Below are 25447 nucleotides of genomic sequence, written 5' to 3'. Positions count from 1 at the left end.
TGGTGTCCAGCCCGGGACCTCCGCCTCCATTGGGCCTGTGTCACATTCGGGTGGAAGTGCTGCAGGGGATGGAGCTCGTTCCCCCCGTGCAAGTGTGGGCAGAGGAGGGCCTCCTCTCACCCTCCAAACGGTCCAGGATGTGGTGCTTAGGGAGATCCAGCGTTCTGTCAATTATCCTCTACACCAGCTTGAGGCAAGAGTGGCATGACTCATGGGTTAGCCTGCCCCTCCTATGCAGCCCCCAGCACAGCCACCCTCTGGGCTGTGAAGGTGCAGTGGTGACTGCCTATGGGTGGGGATCTCAGTTCCACTGTCACCATCTGTGGGCTTATGGGCTTGCATTTTCCAAACATCCTTGCCCGTCAATGTTGTTCACCCCCCCACATGTGTCATATTGTTTGTCCTGTCTGTTTACCTCCCCAACCTACCTCCCCAAATATACCTACATCCCCTACCCCACATTCCACTCTCACCTGGAAAAAGAAAAAAAAGGGCAATCTGCTCCAAAAAAAAATTACGCCCCATACATAGCTGCCCATTTTGCACACATGTCTGCTGGACATACAAAATGTAATTTAATTGGCAGTACAACATACTTTGTTGTCCTCACCCCTCTCTCAGGGGTGGAAGGTTTCATATTTCCCTCCAAAATTATTGCATATGCACAGCTGTGCTGTAAAAGAAATTGGCAGCTATGGTCCTTCCCTACACCCGTCCTGCACATCCTGAGCTGTTTTCCCTACTTTTCTTTCCCTCTTTGTGCCCCTTTTTCACCACTGTCCTATCTCCTCATTTTCTTTTCTTTCAAAGAAATGAGCACGAGGGTTAGCAGGAGTAAGCACTTTTAAGCAGTAGTTAGCAGGTTTGCGCGAGTGTGCACTTGTGTGTGGTTAACTAAGCATTGCTAAGCTTCACACAAACCCATGCAAACCTGCTTACAACTGCTTAAAAGTGCCTTAGTCACCCTGCATGTGAGAGCCCTTGTTCTGCTCAGCAGCAAATTAAAACACCTCTGTCAGTCTCGAACCCCAGACCTTGGACACACTAGAGTGCATGAAGTAACACTAAGCCACAGTAGATGTGCAGCAGGTTGTTGCTGAAATAGATATATCATGCATCAGAATGAGTGAATGTAAAGGAAAAATAGGAATGCCATAACACAAAACCTGTTCTGTGGAACTTTACCAGCAGTTGTTGTGGAATTGCATTACATGACTGTGATAAGAGAACCAGCCATTCTAGCAATAAATGATGTTACAGCAGCACTTTGCAACCCCCACACAGTATTTTAGCAGGGCAAACAGTGGCATATCTAATTAGGACAGAGGACATACATCCCAACTGTGACTACATTTCAGGGATGTTACAATTTTGAAACATATGTTAGCTGTGTCCCTGTGAATCGCCTGAAAAGTACTAACGTTGGGCAGAAAGGTGGGGTATTACACCTAATGAATAATGACAATATGTAGGAGTTAGACACTGCTTGTACTTCAGAAAAGGTGTAGTAATCCATATGCACTGGTTCTCCCGAAGTCTCCACTTACTGTCTGTAATATTTTGAAGGTGTACCTCACTTTTACCTGCCTTTACCTCACTCTGTTCAAATATGTACCTGAGTGTTTCAGAGGCCTGGCCGAGGCAGAAACACACAGGCATATCAGCTTTTCTGCTGTTACACACTGTGCAAATAGCTTTGGAAGGAGTTCTACAAGCATACCCTTATGTAGGAGTACAACACTGAAATACCAAAGGATGTAGCCATGTACTGGTAGCAAATGACTGTAACAATGCCACTGTACCACTGCTGAAAAGACCTGTGCATTGCACAGACAGAGAATAACAGCCTAACATCTGGTTACCATCTGGATAGGTCCACAGATGGAAGCTGCGCAGACAGACTACTTGCCTTGCTAAACTAACAGGTACACAGCAACCCTTTAAGTCCAGCAAGATAACATTCACACAATAATACATAATGCTTTCTGTATGTCTGCATCCCCACCCAAATGTACAATATACCTGGGTGTTCAGGGTCTACCAAGGATAGAGGTAGGCATACTCAGTACTGGAATTGTCCAGTTTTCTTGAGCATCCTGTGCTAATGTCAGCAATAAAAAAGCACACACTGTGCAGAAGTGAGTATATTAATATTCACAGTATAGCAGTTCACAAACAGTTCATGTGCCAAATGAATACATCTCAATAACTACTTTCGTATGGCAGTTAATTGTATAAGTAGAAAAGAAACTACATACTCCCATGTATCTTGTGTTAGCATTTCTAGGGGTGAGTACAATTCTACACTGACAACTGTGTACTGGAAGTGGCAACATTCAGGTCTGACTACAACATTTAAATCACTGGCTACACCCCTAGCTTCAGATACAAGAACTATACCAACCTTCTGACATAAACAACGGTGTCCACAGCAAACAAGCATGGGACCCACTTTGGAAAGCTGAAAGGGCTATGCCTACCTGACATAGCAATTTATAGCACTGGGTTGCTATGATAGTGAGTACTGCAATTACCACACAGCAGGCAGCAAGCAATTACCAAATGGTGGCCACCAATTGGTGCAGAGGCCATCACATGCACATGTGCAGATACCTATAAAAGCAGGCTGTACATGCTGTCCACACACACTATCATTCCATTGCAGATATTGAGAGAGAGAGAGAGAGAGAGAGAGAGAGAGAGAGAGAGAGAGAGACACACACACAGCCTCATCAACAGGAAAAAAAGCCAAAGACATACAGATCATAATACTACCAATACATACAAAGGAAAGGTATGTAACAGATATGTATTTAGTGGCATGTAGTAGATGTTTTTGAAGAGTACTCTACATACTTTGAAACATCCATATGTGGCAGCAGTACGTATCTATGCACAGATGCCCTACATAACTACTGCCATGGGCAAATCAGTGTGTAGCTGTGTGCAGTGGGACATAACTGTGACATATGTAGCTCAGCATTAAATGTCAAAACATCTGATCCATGTTATATGTGTTCTATACAGTAGTGCGGACAATGGCTGTTTGGGGGAGTATCCCATACAGCTATATAAACATGGATGTAACAGTGTCTACTGATGTACTATGTTCTTCATCTGTAAATATGTTGTAAGTAATTGCTATGTAAATTGTTAATCGCTATGTAATCCAATGTAACTACTGTCTGTCTATTTTAACTGTGGAGCTTTTCTCCCCGGGCCTCCACTGAAAATGGACCTATGTCCAGTCAGACACTCCCGGTCAACAAATATAAATAAACACATGCATGATAGTCATATTAATGTGTAGCTTAGCATTGGCAACTGCTGTACCAGGTTAGTATGCTAATCTAGCATTTGCAGCTATATATACACCCTCTAATATTACTGTGTGCTCACATGTGACACCTGCTCATGTTGCAGCAAGGCCCAACAGATTAGCTGTGAGGTACAGGGACTTACAACAGTGTGGACCTTGTGTGTGTATGGCACACACATATGCAGAGATATATCTGTGTCGGATATATTAGCATCTGTACATGTGCATAGAGCAAGGGACATACTGCAACTGTTTGTGAAGGGTAGTCATATATATGTTGGTGAAGGTTGTTATGTGCATATTTGTATGTAGGTTGTGGTGTGTGGCAAACAAGACAGCATACAGTGCTATATGACATGTGGTGGTTAAACGCTGTGGGTGTGATTTGTTAGGTTTTACAGTGTTGCAGCCAGTGAGGCCTGCTAAAGCTACATGGGCTGAGAACACCTTCAATGCATTTTGCACAAGACTGTGCAATATTATTACATAACTGTATACCTCACATCCTTTGCATACTTGATATTCCCATCATGAAAGGTGGACTGTATATGTGCCTATATGTATATCTATATGTACACCAATGGATGTTTATATATATGTGTGTGTATATATATATATATATATATATATATATATATATATATAGAGAGAGAGAGAGAGAGAGAGAGTCATATTTATGTGACAGATGCCTGGTGACAAAGCCATGGCCTCAAGCTCAATGTCGAAAATGCATTGGCATCCCTTTTGGTAAAAAGTCTGTACCCATGAACTACCACATAGGTGGTAGTCGACTTAACACCGAAAGTGTGATAAGAGACCATGGGACACAGGTGGACAATAGTCTCCCCTTTGATAATCAGAGTGCCACACTAGTCATGTAATCTGTCTACATGGCACACCTCATCACAAAAGGTGTGTCATCCATGGAAAATGAGGTCACTTCATCACTCACAAAACCCATTATGGAGTACAATGCCCCTTTTTGGTATGTACCTCACAAGACATCTACAGCAACTGGAAAGGCCAGAGACATACCTCACAGAGTATTACTGGCCTCAAACAGATGCCCTATGCAGACCATCTCACAAAACTACAGCTAGATTGTGTTGCATACCGCCTACCCAGAGCTGACCTCTGCCTAACGTAAAAAGCTATGTAAAACCCAGAGCTGTTGGACATGCTCCATGTAAACAGATCACAATCCCTATGAGCTACACGCTCTAGGGACCTAAATCTTGTCACCTCAATAAACAGAACATGCTGGAGGGACAGATTCCTATCTCAAAGACATCCCATACTCTGGAACAAACTACCTATCAATAGCAAACAAAGCTCCTCAGTAGCACTTGTCATGAATAATCTTGATGATTGGATGGGAGATAGGAAATACACCCCGGGAATCACCTCTGTGACTCTACTTGACAGGGGCACATGAAATTAAATTACTTGGGTGTCAAAGGTCAGAGTACCGTCTGGCTAGGCTTCTATAGGCCCTAGGGCCAATAGTCTATTACCTACCTATGAACCAATACACACCCACATGTACTTGTTGCAATAATTGCTATGTGAGGTTTACTGAATGTGATGGTGAATGTGTTGGTGAATGTGTCACAGTTGTGTATATGTGGGATAGCTTAGTGGGAAACTGTTTCTGTCATGGTATTTTGTGTCCTAGCTCTGATCCCAGCAAAATATGTGTATGCTATTGCTAGGCAGAAAAAGCAGTATGGCATATGGTCTGACGTAGTCCCTTGGTGTTAACTGGGGTGTGCCATTGGAGGCTAAAGCAGTACATGTATGCTTATTGATTGGTACTGCTGGTGAATCCAAATAATGTATGAATTGTAGTACTACCTGAAGCTGTAGGCCTAAACAGCACAGTATGGTGTATGTCCACACTGCTTGGAACCACTGTTTTGTGTGTTCCCTGTAGTCCTCACAGATTACATACCTCAGGCATAATGTTTTGTAAGTACTGGCACAAAGTACTGTATGGTATACACGTAAAGCTCATCTGGGTTGCCATACCTTTGTGCCTTGTATGTACGTCTGATGTGTGTGTGTGGGTATGCCTGTAACATGCCCTCGGTCATATGTGTGTTACAGGATATAAGGGAGTATCTATCAACATGTATAGTCTAGTACAGCAATATACCACCTATATTCACGAATGTGCACATATTTTAGGCAGGGGTTTGCCATCAACAACTAGTGTGGTATACTGGTAATACTGTAACTGGACTTTACAATCATTGCAATGGATGACATATTTCTTTATGCATTAGCTTGATATATACCTCCTCTGGCTAGGTGGTGCATTGTGTTGCATACTGTGTGCCATGTACTGTTGTATAGTCTTACACAGTGGTTTCTCTTTGTTGCTGTGCAGAACATGGTTTAATATATAGAGCATGCCAGGCACTGTCAGGCAGTTGTGGGTTGAGCACTGATATGTGGTATTGAAAGTGTGTACCCTCTGACAGACAATAGGTTTCTATTTATGGCAGTTCAGTGAAATCTGTACTGTAAAATGTTAAGTGTGCCACATGACTTGCTCACACATATTATTTCATTGTCTTCCAGGGTCATGGCCCACCATCGCAACCCAACCTATAGTTCTGCAGATGACATCATAATGACTAGTCTGGTTCAGCACTACACACTGCTATTCTCAAGAATCAGCCAGGACCAGCATGAGCGGACTGCACTGCGGCAAGATGTTGTCCGTAGGGTAAATTACATAGGCATGCATAACCGGACATATGAGCAGGTACACCATCACTGCATTGATTTACTTAGACATGTCTGGTAGTGTGCATCTGATGTCCGTAGACAACAGCTTGCCACAGGTAGTGGGGTTACCACCCATCCCCTCATCAGATTGGAGGAGCTGCTCCTGAGTCTGGTGGCTCCTGGCCAACACCAACAACAGCAGACATGTATCATCATGGAGGCCGGAGCCCCTGAACAAGTTCACACAGAGCGTGCAGGTAACATGGCATATCTGTAGACTACTGTTACCTCTATTGGTAGATCATGCATATGTGAGATGTGTACTGTGTAGTTAGAAGATGTGGAGCCTGGTGTTGTGCAATACTAATAATTTGGAACATGATCTGTAGGCCTGTGACTGTCAACCGTTGTACTGCTGTAAGATTGCAAACCCACAGTAGCAATGCCACAGTTGTTGCCACTGATAAACTGTCTCATATCCTTGTAGGTCCCTCTGGTGTTACAGCAAGACAGCAGACCCATGCTGGTGAGTGTGTTCTACATTTAATATTGCAAATAAAATGTGCATGTCATAGGTGAGGTGTAGGCCATGTACACATGTAACACATCTACGCATAATGCATGATGTGCATGTTTGCTGTGAGACTATGCACATCTCAGTAATGTGAGTAGCTGCCTCAAACACATGCAATACACAGATCATCCCAAACAATTGTGGCTACACTGTAGTGGACATTGGATAGGCAGAGTTGATGCACATGCACACAACATACACAACTTTGTCATATGCAGTACATGTTAATATGCTACACTTGGCGTATTCAGACAACCGCTTTAAGGTCACACTCCAGTATCCCAAATGTCATCCACACAGCACACATAATATACCTGAGGGGTAGAGGCCTATCATGGGGTGGTGCAACACTCTTCAACACACAACACATTCATGTTAGGCAATGCTCCCTATTGGGCACCTTACAAACCCATGTAACAACTGTCTGTGAAATGGTGAATGTAGCCATGGTACTGCAGTTCAGGTACATCATGATAGGTGCCAGTCTGGCACACATTAGTAGCCTTGAGTGACCACATGATGCTGCATGATGATGGCTCATGGTACTACACCCCATCCAGTTACAGTAACCACAGTACTACACATAGCATTCATTGCTATACACCTCAATTTTGTGTGTGTGTGCAGAAATATGCACCTATACACAATATGCATAGCAATCACCATTTGCACAAAGTGACACATATATGTCTTGTAATGCTATTGAGTGTATAGGTCACATGCCACACATTGGTTATGTGTAATGTTTAATGTTGCAGTTGTGTTGTAGCATGCCATGTCATGGCTGGCACTGGCATGTCCACAATATGGTCTACACTCACCATAACTACTGTACAATTGCTATGTTGAGCAATGGTATTCCATCAGGTATACACACTCAACTCATCCTGTGTGTATACATAGCATGCATGAGCTAAACCTGTGTCCACAGTTATCTGTTAAAGACACAGACACTCTAATCAGTAATGGATATCTATGTAACACACAGATACACATCCAGCCATGGCATGTATACTTGTGAGTGATGGTGCACAGCACATTGAAGAGCTTGTAATACTTGCACAGCAATGTTGTGTCCATGTACACATTGCATTCCAGGGTGAGGCCAATCACTGAACAACAACACACATGGATCAAAGCCATGTATACTGTTATTAGCAAGGACTGTCTACACTCGCACTGCATGCTGTTGAGCAACACACATCCTGCATGCTGACACGTGTGATATAACTGTTTGGCTTGTGATACTGTACCCCACAATCAACCACTATTGAGTATGTTCTGGATTGCTGGTGGTGGTGGTGTGTGTGTGTGTGTGTGTGTGTGTGTGTGTGTGTGTGTGTGTGTGTGTGTGTGTGTGTGTGTGTGTGTGTCTACTTTAGTGAGGAGTGTATTTGTGTGTGTGTGTGCATGTGTGCATGTGTTCACGTGTTCACTTGTGCATGTGTTCTGACATCATGTACAGGTCGTAAAGTGTGTTTTCTGTCTTCCTGTCACAGGTGCTGAGGTTGGATTGGGAACCTGATGTCACTAACACAAATAGTGATAATGAGGATAAGTGTGTTGAGGCACAGACATGTTTGCCAGGGTCTGTCATTGGGCCACCAATCAACATACCCAAGTGTCCACCCCATCCATGCACACATACTGCCAATACATCCATCATCACCAATGCCCTTAGCTGAGGGACAGTGTACAGTCGGCAATGGCCAGGACAGTGTGGCATCTATGGCACATGCATCTGGACACAGCAGCCATACCCAGAGGTCTGGAACGGTGCCACATAGGCAGATGTCCAGGGGTTCTCAGAGCACTGCTGGTCATCATGCCCCTGGCAGACGTGCCACAGGTCTAACAACCTCATGCATGTTCCAGGCTGTCATGGAGGCACAGGCACGTATGGAACGGTACACCAGTTAGGGACAAAGGGCACAGAGGGCACATGACACTGCCTTAAATGACAGTATCCATGACCTAGCAGGTGCCATCCGTAATTACACTGAGGTCACTAATAGACGTTGGGGTGAGACATTATATGTCTTCCGCAATGTCATGTCCATGTGTCAGGACAGTGCGGGACAGTTGAGACATTGATGTGGATGTATTCCAGCAACATCAGCAGCTGGCAGTTGCCCCGTGTGTCCCTCAAGTCACAGCCACTCCCTTAGTGCCAGTACCAGCCCCAACAATGTTGGGGGTGGGCTGTCCATAGACCGTCCTAGAAGACCACGTGCACGTGGTTCTGGCCAGTCCCAGCAGGGACCTGGGTCCAGTGTACATATGTCTACCTCTGAGGATAGTACCCGGTCTGGCTTAGTATCTGATACTGTCAGTAGCACCCCTGCCAGGCACAGGTACCGTATCCATGGCCAGAGGCAGTGATCTGTAAAGCCTGGCAGGTACAGTCTGTGGCTGTCCCACAAATCCCCGTATATGGCAGCCACATGGTGGAACTGTGTACATGCAGACACACACACATAAACCAGACACCTAGGGCTAACACATACACGCACACATTACATCAACATTGGCCCATACCAGTAGTCTTTGGCCTCACACACATACACACACACACATACATGTCGATTGTAAGGGTCAATGTAGGCGTCTGGCAAACCAACAACACACCCTGTGCATATGATGAAACCTGTGCCACCTCCTGCCATCTGTAACACTGATGCAGGAACAGGCTAACATGGCGCTGATGCACAGGGTGTCTTTATAGCAGTATAGCAATGTTAGCATGTTGTAAGCAGTAAAGTGTAATGATATCCTTGAAGGTGTAGCTGAGCAGGCATGATGCATTAAAGCTATGATTGTCAATGTAGTATTGTTTACACCAGTGTTAATTCTAATAGTGTATTGTCCGCCCACGTGCCACTTGGCTGATGTGTGTAGTATTGGCAGCATGTGTTAGAGAGTGGAGAGTACATGTGGGATGTGTGCAGCACAGATTTGCAGGTGTACATTTGTGAACATGGTGGAGGTGCACTGTCTGCATGTACATGCATAGTGGACACATGGGCAGGGTGACATGCCATGTATTACACAGTGTTAACACTCCATAGTTTCTATTGGTGGCCAGTATGCATTGTACTACACACATTTTGGAACTTGGGTACAAGTGTGTAGGACATGGTTTGACACTGTGCTGTGGATGATACTGTTACTATCTGTCATTGGTTTGCATTCTGGTAGTATACATAACCTCAACAGCCTGACCATAAACAATTGTTAGATGACATCTTGACAACTGACACACAGATGTAGGACACACAGTAACATTTGGATCCTTCAGGTACTATACTATGCCAGTAACCAGTGGTATTCACCTGCACCCATTCCTGGGACCACTCCTATTTGACATATAGCTCTCTTAGGTACAAGCAAACACAGTAGGGATATGTCTGTCCACGTCTGGAAATGCATACTGTGGCCTATAATGCATTCTCCAGATGACACACACATCCTCCACAAGGGTATCATACAGACAGATACCTGATGTCAAACCCATGCTGTAAAGCTATATGCCAACTAAAGCATAGTCATCCACCTTTACAAAACATAGTATCCCCACAGTATCACATTGGTAGTAGCCCCCAACATGTTGAACAGGTACCAATGTGTACATACAGCCAAGTGTTATGTCATCTCTCCTTTGGTAATCACATTTACAAAGGTATTTTGAAATCCCTCGGTGAATCACATAAGCAATAAGTGCTCTGCATGCATATCCACAAAGGTTGTTGTACACCTATAATGAATAGCCATCATTGACAGACTTTGCTGTGTTTAAACAGGTCTGAAATATACCTCAGGCATAAACCCTCACTCACACTAATCAATAGAAACCGTAATGGGTGTGTGTGACACGGATGACCTAGGCCAGGGATCACTGCAGTGGCTGGGCTTGTCACAAGAATACAGATGTGACCCAAGGTCTGGAAAGCAGCAGCACAATCTGGCAAAGATAACAGATGTGTTGATGAAAAAAGCAGGGTTCCCACCTATAAAATAATTGGGGTCATATGTACGTATATGTATTTGCCACACAGCTACCTGACATGCAATGCACATACTGTTGTCATTGTGATATGTCATACAGTAGTAAAAACAGAACCCACAACACATTGACCAACTGTGTCACACACATAGAGCACACACACTCACCAAGTGCAGGATTCAAACCCCTACCTAACTAGGTCAGTACACATTAACACAACGTGCTATACACATTACTGGGAGTTCATATTTCCACAGGTATATTTGTAGGATGGTGACATCATCAGACTTGACAAAGATGAGTATACCACGTTTAAGATGTTTCAGTAGTCTTCAAAAAGGTTATGCCTTTCCAAGGAGACACACATTCACATACAGTTGGCAAGAGCAGGATTCAAACCCCTACCTAACTACTATAAGACATTAGAGGATTATGCATTTACACGACATGCTATACATATTAGGGGGAGCTTTGTTTTCCACAGGTATATTTGTAGGATGGTGACATCATCAGACGACAAAGAAATGTATACCACTTTTAAGGTGTTTTAGTAGTCTCCAAAAAGATTGCTCTTCTCCAAGGAGATACACACACTTGTCAAGTGCAGGATTCAAACCCGTCCAAACTACTTTATGATACTAGAGCAGTACATATTTACACAAAACACTATACACATTACTGGGAGTGCTCCTGTCCACAGTTATATTTGTAGGATGGTGACATCATCAGACTAGACAAAGTGGGTTACATTAGGTGACATTAGGTGGGCTACATAGAAGGAATTTCTAAACACTTTGGCAATGTGATGATCAAAGGAGAGTTTGCTATCTACCTGGGTCCCCAGGGCCATAATTACATTCTCTGTACATACTGGATTACCACCTATGTGGTAATTTGTGTGCACTTTATTTTATCCAAAGGGGATGACTATGCATTCTTTGGCATTCTGCTTGAGGGCATTGTTTTGACACCAGGTATCTGTCTCTGTAAGACCCTTCTGGAGGATGTCTGGGTCAGCCGTAGAGTCAATTATGGACCACAGTTAGCAGTCATCTGCAAACTTGTTCAGCCATACTCCTCCCGTGCTTGCCTGTACCTCTGAGCAGTATCTACTGAACAGGTGGGGTCCCAGGACCAAGACCTGTGGGATACCATTTGTGACTGGTTTAGAGTCGGACATGGCACCCACAACAGTGAACATGTCTGTTTGATCTGTGAGCCTGTTGGCCACCCATCCTGTGACATAGCTGTTGGGAATGGATTTGAAAGGCCTTAATGAGGTCCAGGTGGGCTATGTGGACTACTTTCACCTCCATCTATGTCCTTGGTAACTGTTTCAAATAAGTCAACTAGGTTTAGGAGGCAGGATCTGCCTTTAACAAAGCCAAGTTGGGTAGAGTCCAGTGTCTGGAGGTCCCCAATGTTTCTGTTTATGGGTTCCATGATAATTTGCTCCATAGCTTTGCAGACCAGGCTGACTAGGCCTATAGGGCAATGGTTTCCTGGTTCTGTTGTGGCACTTCCTTTGTGGAGCTGGATGACTGTTGCTGTATGCCATTCTTTGGGTACATAGCCTGTGGTAAGGTTGAGTCTGGACAGTGAATGTGGGTGAGGGTGTAGTTCCTTTTGGGGCTGGTGTAAGTCGCAGCCTGGGACACCATTGAGTCCCATTGATGCTGTGTTCTTAGCTTTGGAGAGGTCTGTTTTTACCTGCATGTCCATGAAGTCTGGGGCTCTGCATTCTTCTGGGATGGACAGAGGCCCTTTTGGTGGTGATGGGCGGGTATGCACTGAACTTGTCCCCCAGGATGTGGGCAATGTAAGTTGGCTCAGTGTATTTTTTGCCATTTTGCAGTAGCTAACAGCATATTTGGGAGTTGCCACCAAAATGTTTGGTATAGCTAACAAAGGCTTTGTGGTTGTTATTCTTATATTCCTTGGCAATTTGTCTTTAGAAACTGGCCTTAGATTATTTTATGAGCGATCATTGTTTCTTCCTAATAATGATCAGTGATGCCTTTCCTTTTGTGAAGTTTGCTCTATCATGTGTTTGTTTCCTCCTTCTGTTGTATAGCTTATTTATGGGTGACGACCACCAGATTGGTTTCTTATTTTTGGGGGAGTGCATCTTGGTTTTATTTGGGATGTCTCAATCCATGCATCCCTGTAGATGCTCATAGAATGAACTTGTAAATGATTCGGTAGATTGCATAGCATTATCCTATAGCAAGGAGGCTTTGGAATTTTCCACTTTGGTCTTGGGAAGTGTGCAGTTTGCTTTTGAAAATGTCTTCACAGTGGTTTCCTTGACTGGTGGGGGGGCATGATATGGATGTCCAGTGTGATTACTTTATGATCTGATATTACTAGCAAGGGGTTTATCTCTGTTGTGGAACACTGGTGCCCCATGTTGGTGATGATCAGATCTAGTATGTTGTCACCTCTAGTGGGCGTGGTGACCAGCTCTTCCAGGGCATTTGAGTTTTTAAACTCTAGGAAACATTGGGCAAAGGATGTTGTACACAAATAATTTTCCCACTCAATGTTTGGGTAGTTGTAATCTCCTCATATAATGGTGTTTGATAGGGCCTTTATATTTTCCACTGTTCTCAGGAATACTGAGTGAGGTTCCTGAAACAAGGTAGGTGATCTGTAGCAGGCTACAATCTGATAAGCTGCTTTGCCCAATGTTAGTTGCACTTGCATGGTCTTCAAGGCCTCATGCTGTGCCACTAACCTGAAGGTGTGGGTATCCATAAGGTAAATGGATACACCCCTTCCTTTTGTATTTCACTCTGGGTTTTGGGGCTGAAAATCAGAGGGATTGTGAGTGTTTTACGTGGAGCATGTCCAACAGCTCTGTGTTTGACATAGCTTTGTATGTTAGGCAGAGATCACCTCTGAGTAGGCGATATACGAGAGAGTACAGCTGGAGCATTTTGACACAGTCTGTGTATAGCATGTACTTCAGGCTGCTAATGCTCTTTGTGAGGTATTTCGGCAGGCTTTCCAGTTGTTGTAGATGTCTTGTGAGATACACAGCAGAAGGGGCATTGTACTCTATTATGGATCTAGTGAGTGATGAGTAGAGGGGAACAATATCCACTTCTATTCTGCATGAGACGCCTTTTGTGATGAGGTGTGTTACATAGAAGGATTTCCTGACTACTGTGGGGATGTGATTATCACAGGTGTGTCCACTGTCCACCTGTGACCGAAGGTCTCTTATCACACTTCCAGTGTTAAGTATACTACCGCCTATGTTGTAGTTCATGGCTACAGAGTTCTTACCAAAGGGGATGACAATGCACGTATTGGTATTGAGCTTAAAGCCATGGCTTTGACACCAGGTATCTGTCTCAGTGAGGTCCTTTTGTAGGATGTCCACATCTTTAGTATTTACAATTATGGCTCTTGGTTTGCAGTCATCTGGAAACTTCATTAGCCACAGACCTTCCATGTTAAAGTTTACTTCAGGGAAGTAGATACAAAACAGGACAGGACCCAGGACTGAACCCTGTGGTACTGCGCTCGTCACTGGTCCAAAGTCATACTTGGAGTCTGCTACTTTCACAGTGTGTGTTCTTTCAGTGAGCCAGTTGGCAACCCATCTTGTGACATAGCAATTTATACCTAGTTTAGTGGGCTTATCTATAATTCCAGAGTGGGGGATGGTGTTGAAAGCTGTGGCAAGATCTACATAGGCTGTGCGAAACACCCTACCCTTGTCTACAGTTCTGGTGACTGCTTCAATGTCGTCTATCAAGTTTAGGAGACATGATCTGCATTTTACAAACCCAACATGGTTGTGTTCCAGAGTTTGGAGATTACCAATGTCTTTTTTTATAAGTTGTATGATGATACATTCCATGGCCTTGCAGAGCAGGCTCATCAGGCTAATGGGGTGCTAGTTCCTGGGGTCCATGGTGTCTCCACCCTTGTGTAGTGGGATAACCGTCGCTGTGCACCATTCAGCAGGCACAAAGCCTGAGGTGAGGCTACGACTGAACATGGTACATCGGTGTGGTGCCTGTTTGTTCTGTAGTTTGTGTAGAACACAGCCTGGGAAGTTATCTGGTCCCATGGGTGCTGTGATACTGGATTTGGAGAGTGTTTTTTACCTGTGCAGCCTTGATGACAGCAACTTTGCAGTCTTCCGTTATAGAGATGTGCTCTTTCATGGGTGAGAGGGGGGTAAAGTTAGCACTGATCCTATCTGCCAGGATGTTGGCAATATCAGTTGGGTCTGTATATTTAGTGCCATTGAGCTGTAACTCAGAGCAGATCTGAGTGTTGCCATGACATGGACCTGTCTGTTGGGCAGAGATCTCCTGAGTAGACAGTATGCAACAGAGTACAGATTGAGTTAAATTCAGTCTTGTTGCATGGGGCAGTTGTTTGAGGCCAGTAATCCTCTTGTTGAGGTACTTCAGTGGTCTTTCCAGCTGCTGCAGGTGTCTAGTCAGATTCATCGCAAGTTTGTTGTGGTACTCTTTGACAGGTCTGATGACTGATGAGTAGAGGGAACCTCCTTTGACCTACATGCAAAGACCTTGGCAGTTTGTGGGAATACATAGCATGATTGTCTGACCACTTTGCGAATGTGTTTCTGGAAGTAGAGATGACTATCCACATGTGTCCATAGATCCCTTATTATCACCTCCATATTTAGAGTGTTGGCACCTATGTGGTATTTGTATGACTGTAGCACGAGGTCATAATTTTGACACCACATCTGTCTGACTGAGACCCTTTTTAAGGATGTCTCTGTTGTCCCAAACATCGAGTATGACAACTTTTTTGAAGTCATCCACAAACTTTGCTAAACATAGCCCTTGTGTGTTTGACTTTATTTCTGAAAAGTATACATCAGATAGGAGGGGTCCCAGGACTGAACCATTGGGGACAGCAGTTGTTACCAGCTTGAACAGGAGACCACAATTCTTACCTTGTGTGATCTATCTGTGCCCTAGTTGGCAATCCATCAGATGACATACATATTTATGCACAGGTTGTTGATTTTGTGGATACAACATGTGTCTGGGATGTTGGAAAAGGACTTTTCAAGGTCTATGTGGGACGTGTGTAGCTCATTTCATTGATGTATGTCCTGGGTGACTGCCTTGAAAACAGTCTTGCAAGTTTGTGAACCATGATCTTCCCCTGACCGAACCAAAATTGGTAGGGTTAGGTGTTTGTAGGCTCCCAATAGCTCTGTTTATGAGTTCCGTCATGATGGACTCCATGGCCTTGCAGATCAGGCTTAATAAGCTTATAAGACAATAGTTCCCATGGTCTGTTGTGCACCAACAATTGTGGAGTGTGCCAAACGTTGCTGTAACACATTCAACAGTTTCATATCCTGTACAGAGGGTGAGGCTCAGACTGTTCAGGTGCAGGGTCTGTTTGTTCGGGAGTTCACTTATTACACAGCTAGGGAAACAATGTAATCCCATAGACGCCATGTTTTCAAGTTTGGAAGGAGCTGTTTACCCATTCTATATGTGAAATCTGTGCTTTCACTATCTCCAGGTATGATGATAGGGTCTTTTGTCAGTGAGAGGGGAGTATGTATGTATGAGCCTGTCTGACAGGATGTTGGCATTGTCAGTCATTTACAGTTGGCCCTGACGCAGGACATATATGAGTGTATATTGCTATTTATGACATAGCGGAAGGAAGCATCATGGTTCTCTATGGACTCCTCCACAGATTATTTTGCCAGAACATGGATTGGATAATGTTTGAAGTGCACATTGTTTATTCATGATACTGATTGCAGGTTTATTGATCTTCTTTGCTTGTTCACTTTCTGTGAACAACTTAAGTACTTGTGGTACATAGTTTGATTATGACAGGGTTCCAATATATTATATATGTCTGTTTTCATATAACTGTGTGCACAAGGTAAGATTGGTGAATAGTGACAGGTTCTGGGGTACAACATATGCAACTGCCAGATATGTGTGACCCACTGCTGTACTCAGACATGGCCTAAGTGTGTGAGCATGTCCAGTATGACCTTTCAGTATGTTGTTGCCTGACATTTGCTTTGTTTATTTAAGTGTGTGAGCATGCCCAGTATGACCTTACAGTATGCTGCTGACTGACATTTGCTAAATTTGTTTGTTTGTGAGCATGCCCGGTATGGACATATATACTATATGTGTGTGAAAAATCAAGTTGGTTTTTACTTCAGGGCTCACCTTTGTGTTGTATATCGAAAGGAAGCACGCTGTGCCTGAAGGGCTTCCATGAGTCACTCTGCATAGACTTATCAACATTTCTACATACAGGGGGACAGCTATTATTTATACATTTCTACCCGAGGGACACACCTGATTGTTACTGTGGATGTACATAGGATGAGGGGTTCAAATGACACATACACATTTGCTAGGCCTGCACGATGTCAGGTACTCCATTTCAGTCTGTACTGTTGCCTATCGTACTGGCTTGAGCCATACTACTGTACTACAGATCTTAGCTTCCAATTTCACGTATATTAGTTTGTGACTTCATAGCCTACCCAACCCACATCACACTGCCTGGCCTGCTGTTATCTGTCTGCATAGGCCTGGGGGGAAGTTCAGAGGGCATGACAAAGCATTTGTTTGTGTTTGCGTTAGTCTACAATTGTCCTGCTATGTCTGAGCCAGTGAAATGCTGTAATGGCTTAGTGGTTCAGTATTGTGACCATAGTGCACAGTATCCTGAGTTTGAACCCTGTCACTTTTTATTTTCCTGCTGGGCAGACCTGACTGGTTAAGGAACAGTAAAGCAGGTGTGAGTGTGTTTACCCGACTTTGCCTGACTTTGCCCAACATTGCCCAATGTTTCCCGACATTGCACTAGTTTGCCCGGTGCGCAGCTCCACACAGTTGTGCTTAAATCTGCTAAATAGTGGTAAAATGTGATTAGCACTGCTTTATAGTGGTTAAAATAGGGCATCATGCCTCAGGTGGTGCTGCAGGGCTGCTTATGTCAGATACACATAGTACACATCCTATACATGTTTGAAAACAGGTAGTGTCAAGTTAGGCGTCCCTTTTATTGTATGTGCGAGTCAGAGAGAGGTGTAATTTCCAGGGTTCCTGAGTCAGTGTATGTGCTATGCGTTGCCTCTTTGCCAAGGTCAAGGCATACTGGGCACACCTCCTTCTGCCTACTGGAGCAGGCTCAGGTTGTTCCTCCTCTTCCGAGTCACACTGTGCCTGTGCAGGCCTTGGCAATGGTGGGGGGCTGTTTGGCCCTGCCCCATGCTGTCCCTGCTGCAGCTGTTTTCACAGGATCATATTGTGCAGCATGGCACAAACCATGACAATTTGGATACATGTAGTTGGTGAGTACTGCAAGCATACCGTTACATGTAAACTAGCTACATTTAGATTTTTTGTGTTAGAATGTGTGCCGGTTGACCCTAGAGGGGGGAATTGGGAAACACTGGTGGAATACAGAGAACTATTTTGGCAAATTGTTTTAGAAGCAAATAGAAAACCAGGTCTCAATGACATGATTTCACTCAAGCCAGTTTTAAAATTGAGATCTGCTAAATTATAGGATTTTTATATTATTTTAACAAATATTGTCATTACAAAAAATTTTTTTAGAACATAATGTCATAGTTTTATTTAAGGTTCATTTTTATATATTTAAATTTATATTCACAAGCATTCGAGTTTTGTATATGTGGTTTATTATAGGGTATGAATTTTACGGTGGTTTTAGGAAGTATAATCTGTGTGTGTATATATATGTGTATGTGCTTTTAACTAACTCTAATTAATCAATTTGTTTGTCATTGGCTACCATTAATTAATGTATTTAAGATGAGTGTACCAAGAGTGTTGGTATCTGATGAAGTCAAGGATGAAAACGTGTTGTGAAGTTTCAGCGTTAGTGAATTAAACTGTTTGTGTCACTTTTCCTGGATTCTGGTGCTTTTTTTGTGATTACACCTCCTTCTGCCTACTGGAGCAGGCTCAGGTTGTTCCTCCTCCTCCGAGTCACACTGTGCCTGTGCAGGCCTTGGCAATGGTGGGGGGCTGTTTGGCCCTGCCCCATGCTGTCCCTGCTGCAGCTGTTTTCACAGGATCATATTGTGTAGCATGGCACATACCATGACAATTTGGGTACATGTAGTTGGTGAGTACTGCAAGGCTCCACCAGATTTCTCCAGGCACCGGAACCGTGATGTGAACATCCCAAACACACGCTCAATAATGTTTGTTTGTGTATGTGCCTCATTATGGAGTTCTTGTTCGGGTGTGTGTGCATTTCTGATTCTGATATATTTCACCTGGCAGCTCTGCTAGTTCTCCTTGGTTAACTTCCTACTACTTCATTTCCTTCCTTTTTCCCTTTTTGTTTCCACAAGGGGCAGCACCGCACAAACAAGCACACACGCGCGCACACGCTGTGTGCCTATTTGCAAGAAATTTCAGATATATCCACAGCGTACACCTTTGGTTCCTTGTTTTCAGCTAGGACAACTGTAGACACGCCTCTTGCAATCATGAGCAACTCAGAGCAAACACAAGCCACTGTGCTCCAATCAGCTTACAGTCTTTCAGACATACCCCCTCATGATGTCACCTATCTTCTACTCTACTACTCCCCTACTCATACACTTACACTCTAGGGACATGGCTCACATGCCAGGGAAAATTGGGATTCACTATCCTTATCCTCATTTGCATAGGATTGCCTACTAATACTTGGTTACATCTCTTACACTGAGCTTTTCCCCCTTACAACCACTTCTCAGTGGCCATGTTGTTTTCAGCCTGCCATTTACCTGCATGTCAGAACAAGCTTTTTAGTGAAAATGTCCATTTGTGGCTATTTTTCACTTTTTTCATTTTATTTAAAGTGCAGCACGTTTGCGTGCCACTGCGCTATGCTTAAACATCGGCGATCGGGAAAAAAAATGGATTTTAAGGATTTACAACATTTGCAAATGCCAATGGCCTTATATTTGGCCAAATGGCATGCTTCCTCAACTAGATGCATCCTTTATTTGGAGCTGTCATAGCTCCGGTTAGCTATTTGCAGAATGGTACTCTGTTACCAATGGAGTACAATTCTGCAAGTAACACTACTCTTCCACGGACAGGTTAGTGTTTCCTGGATCGCAAATTTACCTCATTTGCATAGCTTTCAGCAGCAAATGAGGTAATTTGCATACCATAACACTGTCCGTGCAAGAGTAGCTTTAGAAGCTCTCATGCACGCCCCTGCCGGCTATTGCTGAATCGCCCGGCAGACATATTGCCTGTCTGCCGTCTTACACTACTCTTAGATTCCATGCAAGCCTTCGTGAATCCGGCCCCAGGTTAGTGCAAAAGATGTATCCTTCCTAAGGAAGATTATTTCCATAATCTAGGAGTATGCTGTATTAGCCAAACAAATCTGGAAATGATCGTGGGCAGAGTTGGATACTTCCATATGACATACTATCCCAATCACCTCTGAGGTAGAATTCTGGGCATCAGTAGCCTCTGATTTCCAAACAAAGACAGGCAAGAATTTAACATTTAGGTTGCTTAACTTCTTCCTAACAGTGTCTGCTCTGATTTTTCTGAAAGGAAGTGAAAGATGATATTAACAAAGAATTGCATTTGTGGGGCTCTCATGTTAGGGGACTGCATTAATATAGCCACTTCTCAGGTAAAAATAATGCAAGATGGTGTATTCCTTGTATGCATTAGATAAATTTGCAGTGACTGCATTGAATTTATATTTAGTTGGACTTTTCTATACAGATAAATATTTAAAATTCATGTGTGAGCTTGTCAGCATCTGCAGAGAATTAATCTTCTTGCCAGTTTCCCTGCCAAGATCCATATGGTACAAAGTGTCACAGTCAGCCACATTATCTCTTACTCTAAGTGGACATTCAGTAAGCCCGGCCTGTGCATCTAAATAACATTCCATTATATTTGCATGCTGCTACTGCACAAATCTTTTATTAGTAAATCAGAAAACAAGAACATTGTAATTCCAGTTTGAAAAGGTTTCATGAAGTTGAAGTATGTGTGTGTGTGAGTTTGTGGAGAATTGGAATATCAGGTTGTATTATTTTCTATGCAGCTTTCTAATTTTTAAATACGGTTTATCAGGCTGGGTTCAAAATCTAGCAATGCAATTTGCTTACACAATGTATGTTCTTACACAAGCCATGTAACACCTGCATCAGTCTAGGGCTTCATATAACCATAACAAATTAGCACCTGGATTCATTTCTGAATTGAAAAATCTAATTCAAAATTGCATCTCAGTCTGAGTTAATTTGGTAACATAATATTTAGAGCAATGCACCAACTTGATTTTATGATGCTAAAAAGAAACCATAAACTACAGTTTAGTAGGCGTGCACTTATTAAAAATGAATGTGTATTGTTTGTTATTACAGAGCAGTACTGTATCTGACTTCTTTGTTGTTTGTTTCAGAATGTGCTGACAGCAGTGAATGTACTCCTGGCTCCGCAGGCCAAGAATGGCTGGCAAAGTTTAAATACTTCTGTTAGTACTATGCTACTATCTTCAGTGGAAAACTTTGCAAAACTAATCTCTTTTGACACCCCAAACATTACTATAGAAAACCAATATGTTGAACTTAGAGGACAATTTGTGTTCAATGAGAATGGAAATAAAGATTTTAATGAAACATTTTTTGGCACTAAGGGCAATGTATTCATTCCAGAAAAGCAATTTAAAACCTTCACAAACTCCTCACTAGTTATCAGCATTGGTTTTGAGAGCTTATCGTACATCCTACAGAGCGAAAGCAACAGTACTTCAAATTTTTCTACTGGAACTCACGTGAACAGTATACTTCTGACAGTGACAACAAATGAAAATAATAGCATAATTCAACCAATGCTTACTTTTGAAAAGCAAAATAAATCACTGAATAATCTCTCATGTGTGTTTTGGGATTTAAATTCAATGAAATGGAATGAATCAGGCTGTAGTGGAACTAGCTCCACAAATTCCGCCATTTGTGATTGCCGTCACCTCACCTCATTTTCCATTCTAATGTCAATGAATGTCCCACCTAATGATGAAGCACTGGAATGGATTACACATATCGGCCTGGGCATTTCTATGGGCAGTTTACTTCTCTGCCTCATTATTGAAATACTGGTTTGGAAAATTGTAACAAGAAACAAAACATCATATATGAGGCATGTTTCTATTGTTAACATTGCTCTGTCTCTTCTTATCGCAGACATATGGTTTATTATTGGTGGACAAGTTCAAAATCAAAAACCTGCATGTACAGCTGCAACTTTTTTTACTCAGTTCTTTTACCTTTCACTTTTTTTCTGGATGTTTTTCATGGGCCTGATGCTGTTTTATCGCCTTATTCTGATTTTTCATGACATGAGTCAGTCTACAATGATGTTAATAGCATTTATGTTGGGTTATGGGTGCCCGCTGGCCATTACAGTTATTACAGTCGCTATTACTGAGCCAAACCGTAATTTATACACAGGAACAAATGCTTGTTGGCTGAACTGGAAGGAGACAAAAGCAATCCTCGCCTTTGTCATACCTGCCTTTTTTATCATTGCTTCCAATTTTATTATTCTCTTTGTAGTTATATCCAGAATCCTGAAACCATCAATGGGAGACAGACACAGATCACAAGAAAAAAATACCATGATACAGGTTGCAAGAAGCATTGCAATTTTGACTCCACTCCTTGGCCTTACATGGGGATTTGGAATAGCAATTGTTGTTGGAAACTCACATTATACCTTTCACATTATCTTTACAGTTCTCAATGCATTCCAGGTAAGTGTTAAAATAAGTTTAGGAGATGTTGACTTATTTCTGCCTTCTAGTTTAGTATATCAGCATACACTGTGTAAATATTTGGAATGTTTTGAACAGCCCAGAACTTGATGCATTATTAGGTGTTAAACTGCATATCTGCCAGAATTGTTCTTTAACTGTTTGGCTGTGTATTTGTAAGAACAAAGAATCTGACTTCCTTAACAGAGACTAAGACTACAGTGCAAGCTTACACATATCCCAGTTACAACCTTATCCTTCTATCAAACTGTTCTCTTGGATCCATGTCAGATCCATGAAAAAACACATAACCGATGACCAGATCACGGAGATGAGATCACCAGCACATCCCCAACAATGGTAAGTATATGTATTATGGAATGGAATGTAGTCCCATGTCCGCAATACAGTTAAAAAACAAAAATAAACATGTGTATAGCAGGGGGACAAGGCCCTCTGCACCCCACACCACCCCTACATAAATATACCAACTCCGAGATCACACCACATTGCAGAAATGGGAATACATCCCATTTCCCACTACTCACCACTGTCGGGGATGTGTTGTGTTGGCAATCTCGTCTTGGTGATCCAGTCATTGAAGTGTGTTGTCGTGGAACTGATAGGTTCCAATTCTCTCTAGTATTGCTGTTTGCACCATATTGATTCCATCTATACAACTTTAATATGTAGATATTGCTGATGTTCAACATTAGATCACTTTTGCAGTAAGATGGCTTACAGAATGTTTCCTGACAAGGATACCATACATCCAGCCAATCTACAAAAGCTTAGGCACCATCCACATGAGCCAGTCCCCTGAGCTATGATCTATGCACAAGACTATGTCCTAGTGCATAAAGGATATATTGGCATGTAAATCTTCTTGCTGCCAGTCCAATAAGGAAGAGTTTATCTGTGGATACAAAAAATAGAGTGAAGAATGCGCCACAAATTAAAAACGAATGTTCCCAAGGTCCATGAACGTAAAAAAGATTTATTAACACATAAAAATACAAAATAAAAACGTCGACCTAGGTTTCGTTCATATAACGAACTTCATCAGAACAACATATTCAGGTGAAACCTTCTTTAAATAACCAAACTATCATCACTAAATGATATCTATTATTCAATTAAAATACTTATCAATTACTTAAAGGAACCTTGGATGAAATCAGATATGTGACTTAAAACTAATTCTAAAGGCAGCTGAGAACTGTACTAAAATATATCTGCATGAGTCCTACCCATATATTTATATGTAAATGCATAAATACTTACATTATGTTAAAATGTAGTTGACAATAATATATATTTGTGTGTAAAAATGGTTATAAATACATACATTAATCCTAATAATATTATAATATAAATAAAATAAAATTGATATATCATATATGACAAATATAATATAATTTAAATACACATTTTGAATTACTATAGCGCTACAGGTTGTTATTAAACTCAAAAAACCAAAGGAATCCTATGTGCATTAAAAAATCACATGATATGTATAAGCCATACTCCAATACATAATTTCTTATTAAAAACAATATAAATATTGAATAACAAATTAATTTAAAAACCGCTCTATAGAAATAAATACATCTGTGCATAAGTAAATATGATATTGGTAATGGTACTTATATAAATGTATATATATCTCAGTAAATAAATAAATAAATAATCATCTAATAAAATATATATAAATATTGTTAATAAATAATATATATGCAAAAATTGTATATATACAAAAATTGTCAACAATGATGCCACTTGTTTAAATGAATATATGACAAAATGTCAAATCAATACCCTTTAATATGTTTCATTCTTAATATGGGCTTGATACTAATAAGTTCATTAAGTCCAGGGTATTGATGAGCATTTAAAATAATTTGCATACGTAATTCTAGGACATCCAAATTATACTTTGTAACTTTACCCTGAGGATCTAACAGTTGATGAGAAACACCCATAAACTTAAAACTATGATCTCCATATTGATTTACATGCCTAGCTAATGCATTTGTTATTTTTTTATTCTTAATATCTAATAAATGCTCTCTAATTCTATCTCTCAAATGCCTGCTAGTTTTACCAACATAGAATCCTTCACATTGTTGACATATTGCAATATAAACAACATTAGTAGTGTAACAATTAATATTTTGTTTATCTGTGTCATGGTGTTTCAGTTGTACAGCATATTCCAGCTACAATAGTGTGCTTCAGCTTTGAGAAGCTATGTACCCCATTTAGAACGCTTATTTTTCCTTCTATGTTTTTATTTTTATAAAAAAAAAAAATCATACTTTGTGTCATCTAAGAAAGGGAACTGTGACAGTTGTAAAGACAATAATTCCAGCATTTTCTTCAACCACAAACATAACTTTAAACAGTATTAAATCTGAGAGTCATTTGTTCTCCAGACTATAAGAAAAAAGGACTCTCTCATTTATCTGAACAATAAAAACATTGCAGGATAGAGGTTAGATGACAGGCATCTAATTCTTTCAGGAACCTTTACTGTGAGATCATGCTACAGGTAATAAAAGGGGCAAGAAAATCATGAACTAGAATAACTTATATTACTAAATGGAAAATAACTGTACATGGTGCAAAAGAGAAGACGTGATCTATATCAAGTGGGTCTGTCATCCTCAAATACATGTGTGAGTTACTCATTGCAGGTCTAGCATTCACACACATAAGGTGCATCTGCCAGTCATTTCAGCCTGTCCGCCAACTTGCTGCTTTCACTTTTTTTTTACATTATAGGTTCTTAAATGGGGATTACTGAGTTGTAGTCTGATTGCATTAAAACTGTTGATTTAATATGCAAATTTAATAATACACTTACTTTGTCATGTATGAGTTTAAATCCTAATATTTACTTCCCCCAAACAGTGATAATACAAAGAACAATGATATATTTTCTTGCCTCTGTCTTCATAGGCTAAGCTGCTCACAGACAGTATTTGTTTTACTGAGATCTCTGTAGGGACTCTAA

General features: G+C 41.7%; 1 protein-coding gene across 1 annotated transcript in view; it reads left to right on the top strand.

Moving 5' to 3' along the window:
- Positions 1-25447, top strand: part of LOC122794330 (adhesion G protein-coupled receptor F5-like) — a 419444-nt gene that overhangs the window by 141596 nt on the left and 252401 nt on the right. The window contains exon 2 of the mRNA XM_044062635.1: positions 21082-22431. Coding sequence (XP_043918570.1) covers positions 21082-22431 — 1350 coding nt within the window. The remainder of the gene's footprint in view (positions 1-21081; positions 22432-25447) is intronic.

Source organism: Protopterus annectens, chromosome 2.part1, assembly GCF_019279795.1.
Source record: "Protopterus annectens isolate FY-2018-M chromosome 2.part1, PAN1.0, whole genome shotgun sequence".
Lineage (NCBI taxonomy): Eukaryota > Metazoa > Chordata > Ceratodontiformes > Protopteridae > Protopterus > Protopterus annectens.
Note: the sequence above shows the minus strand (reverse complement) of the source record. Positions and strands in the feature narration are given on the sequence as shown.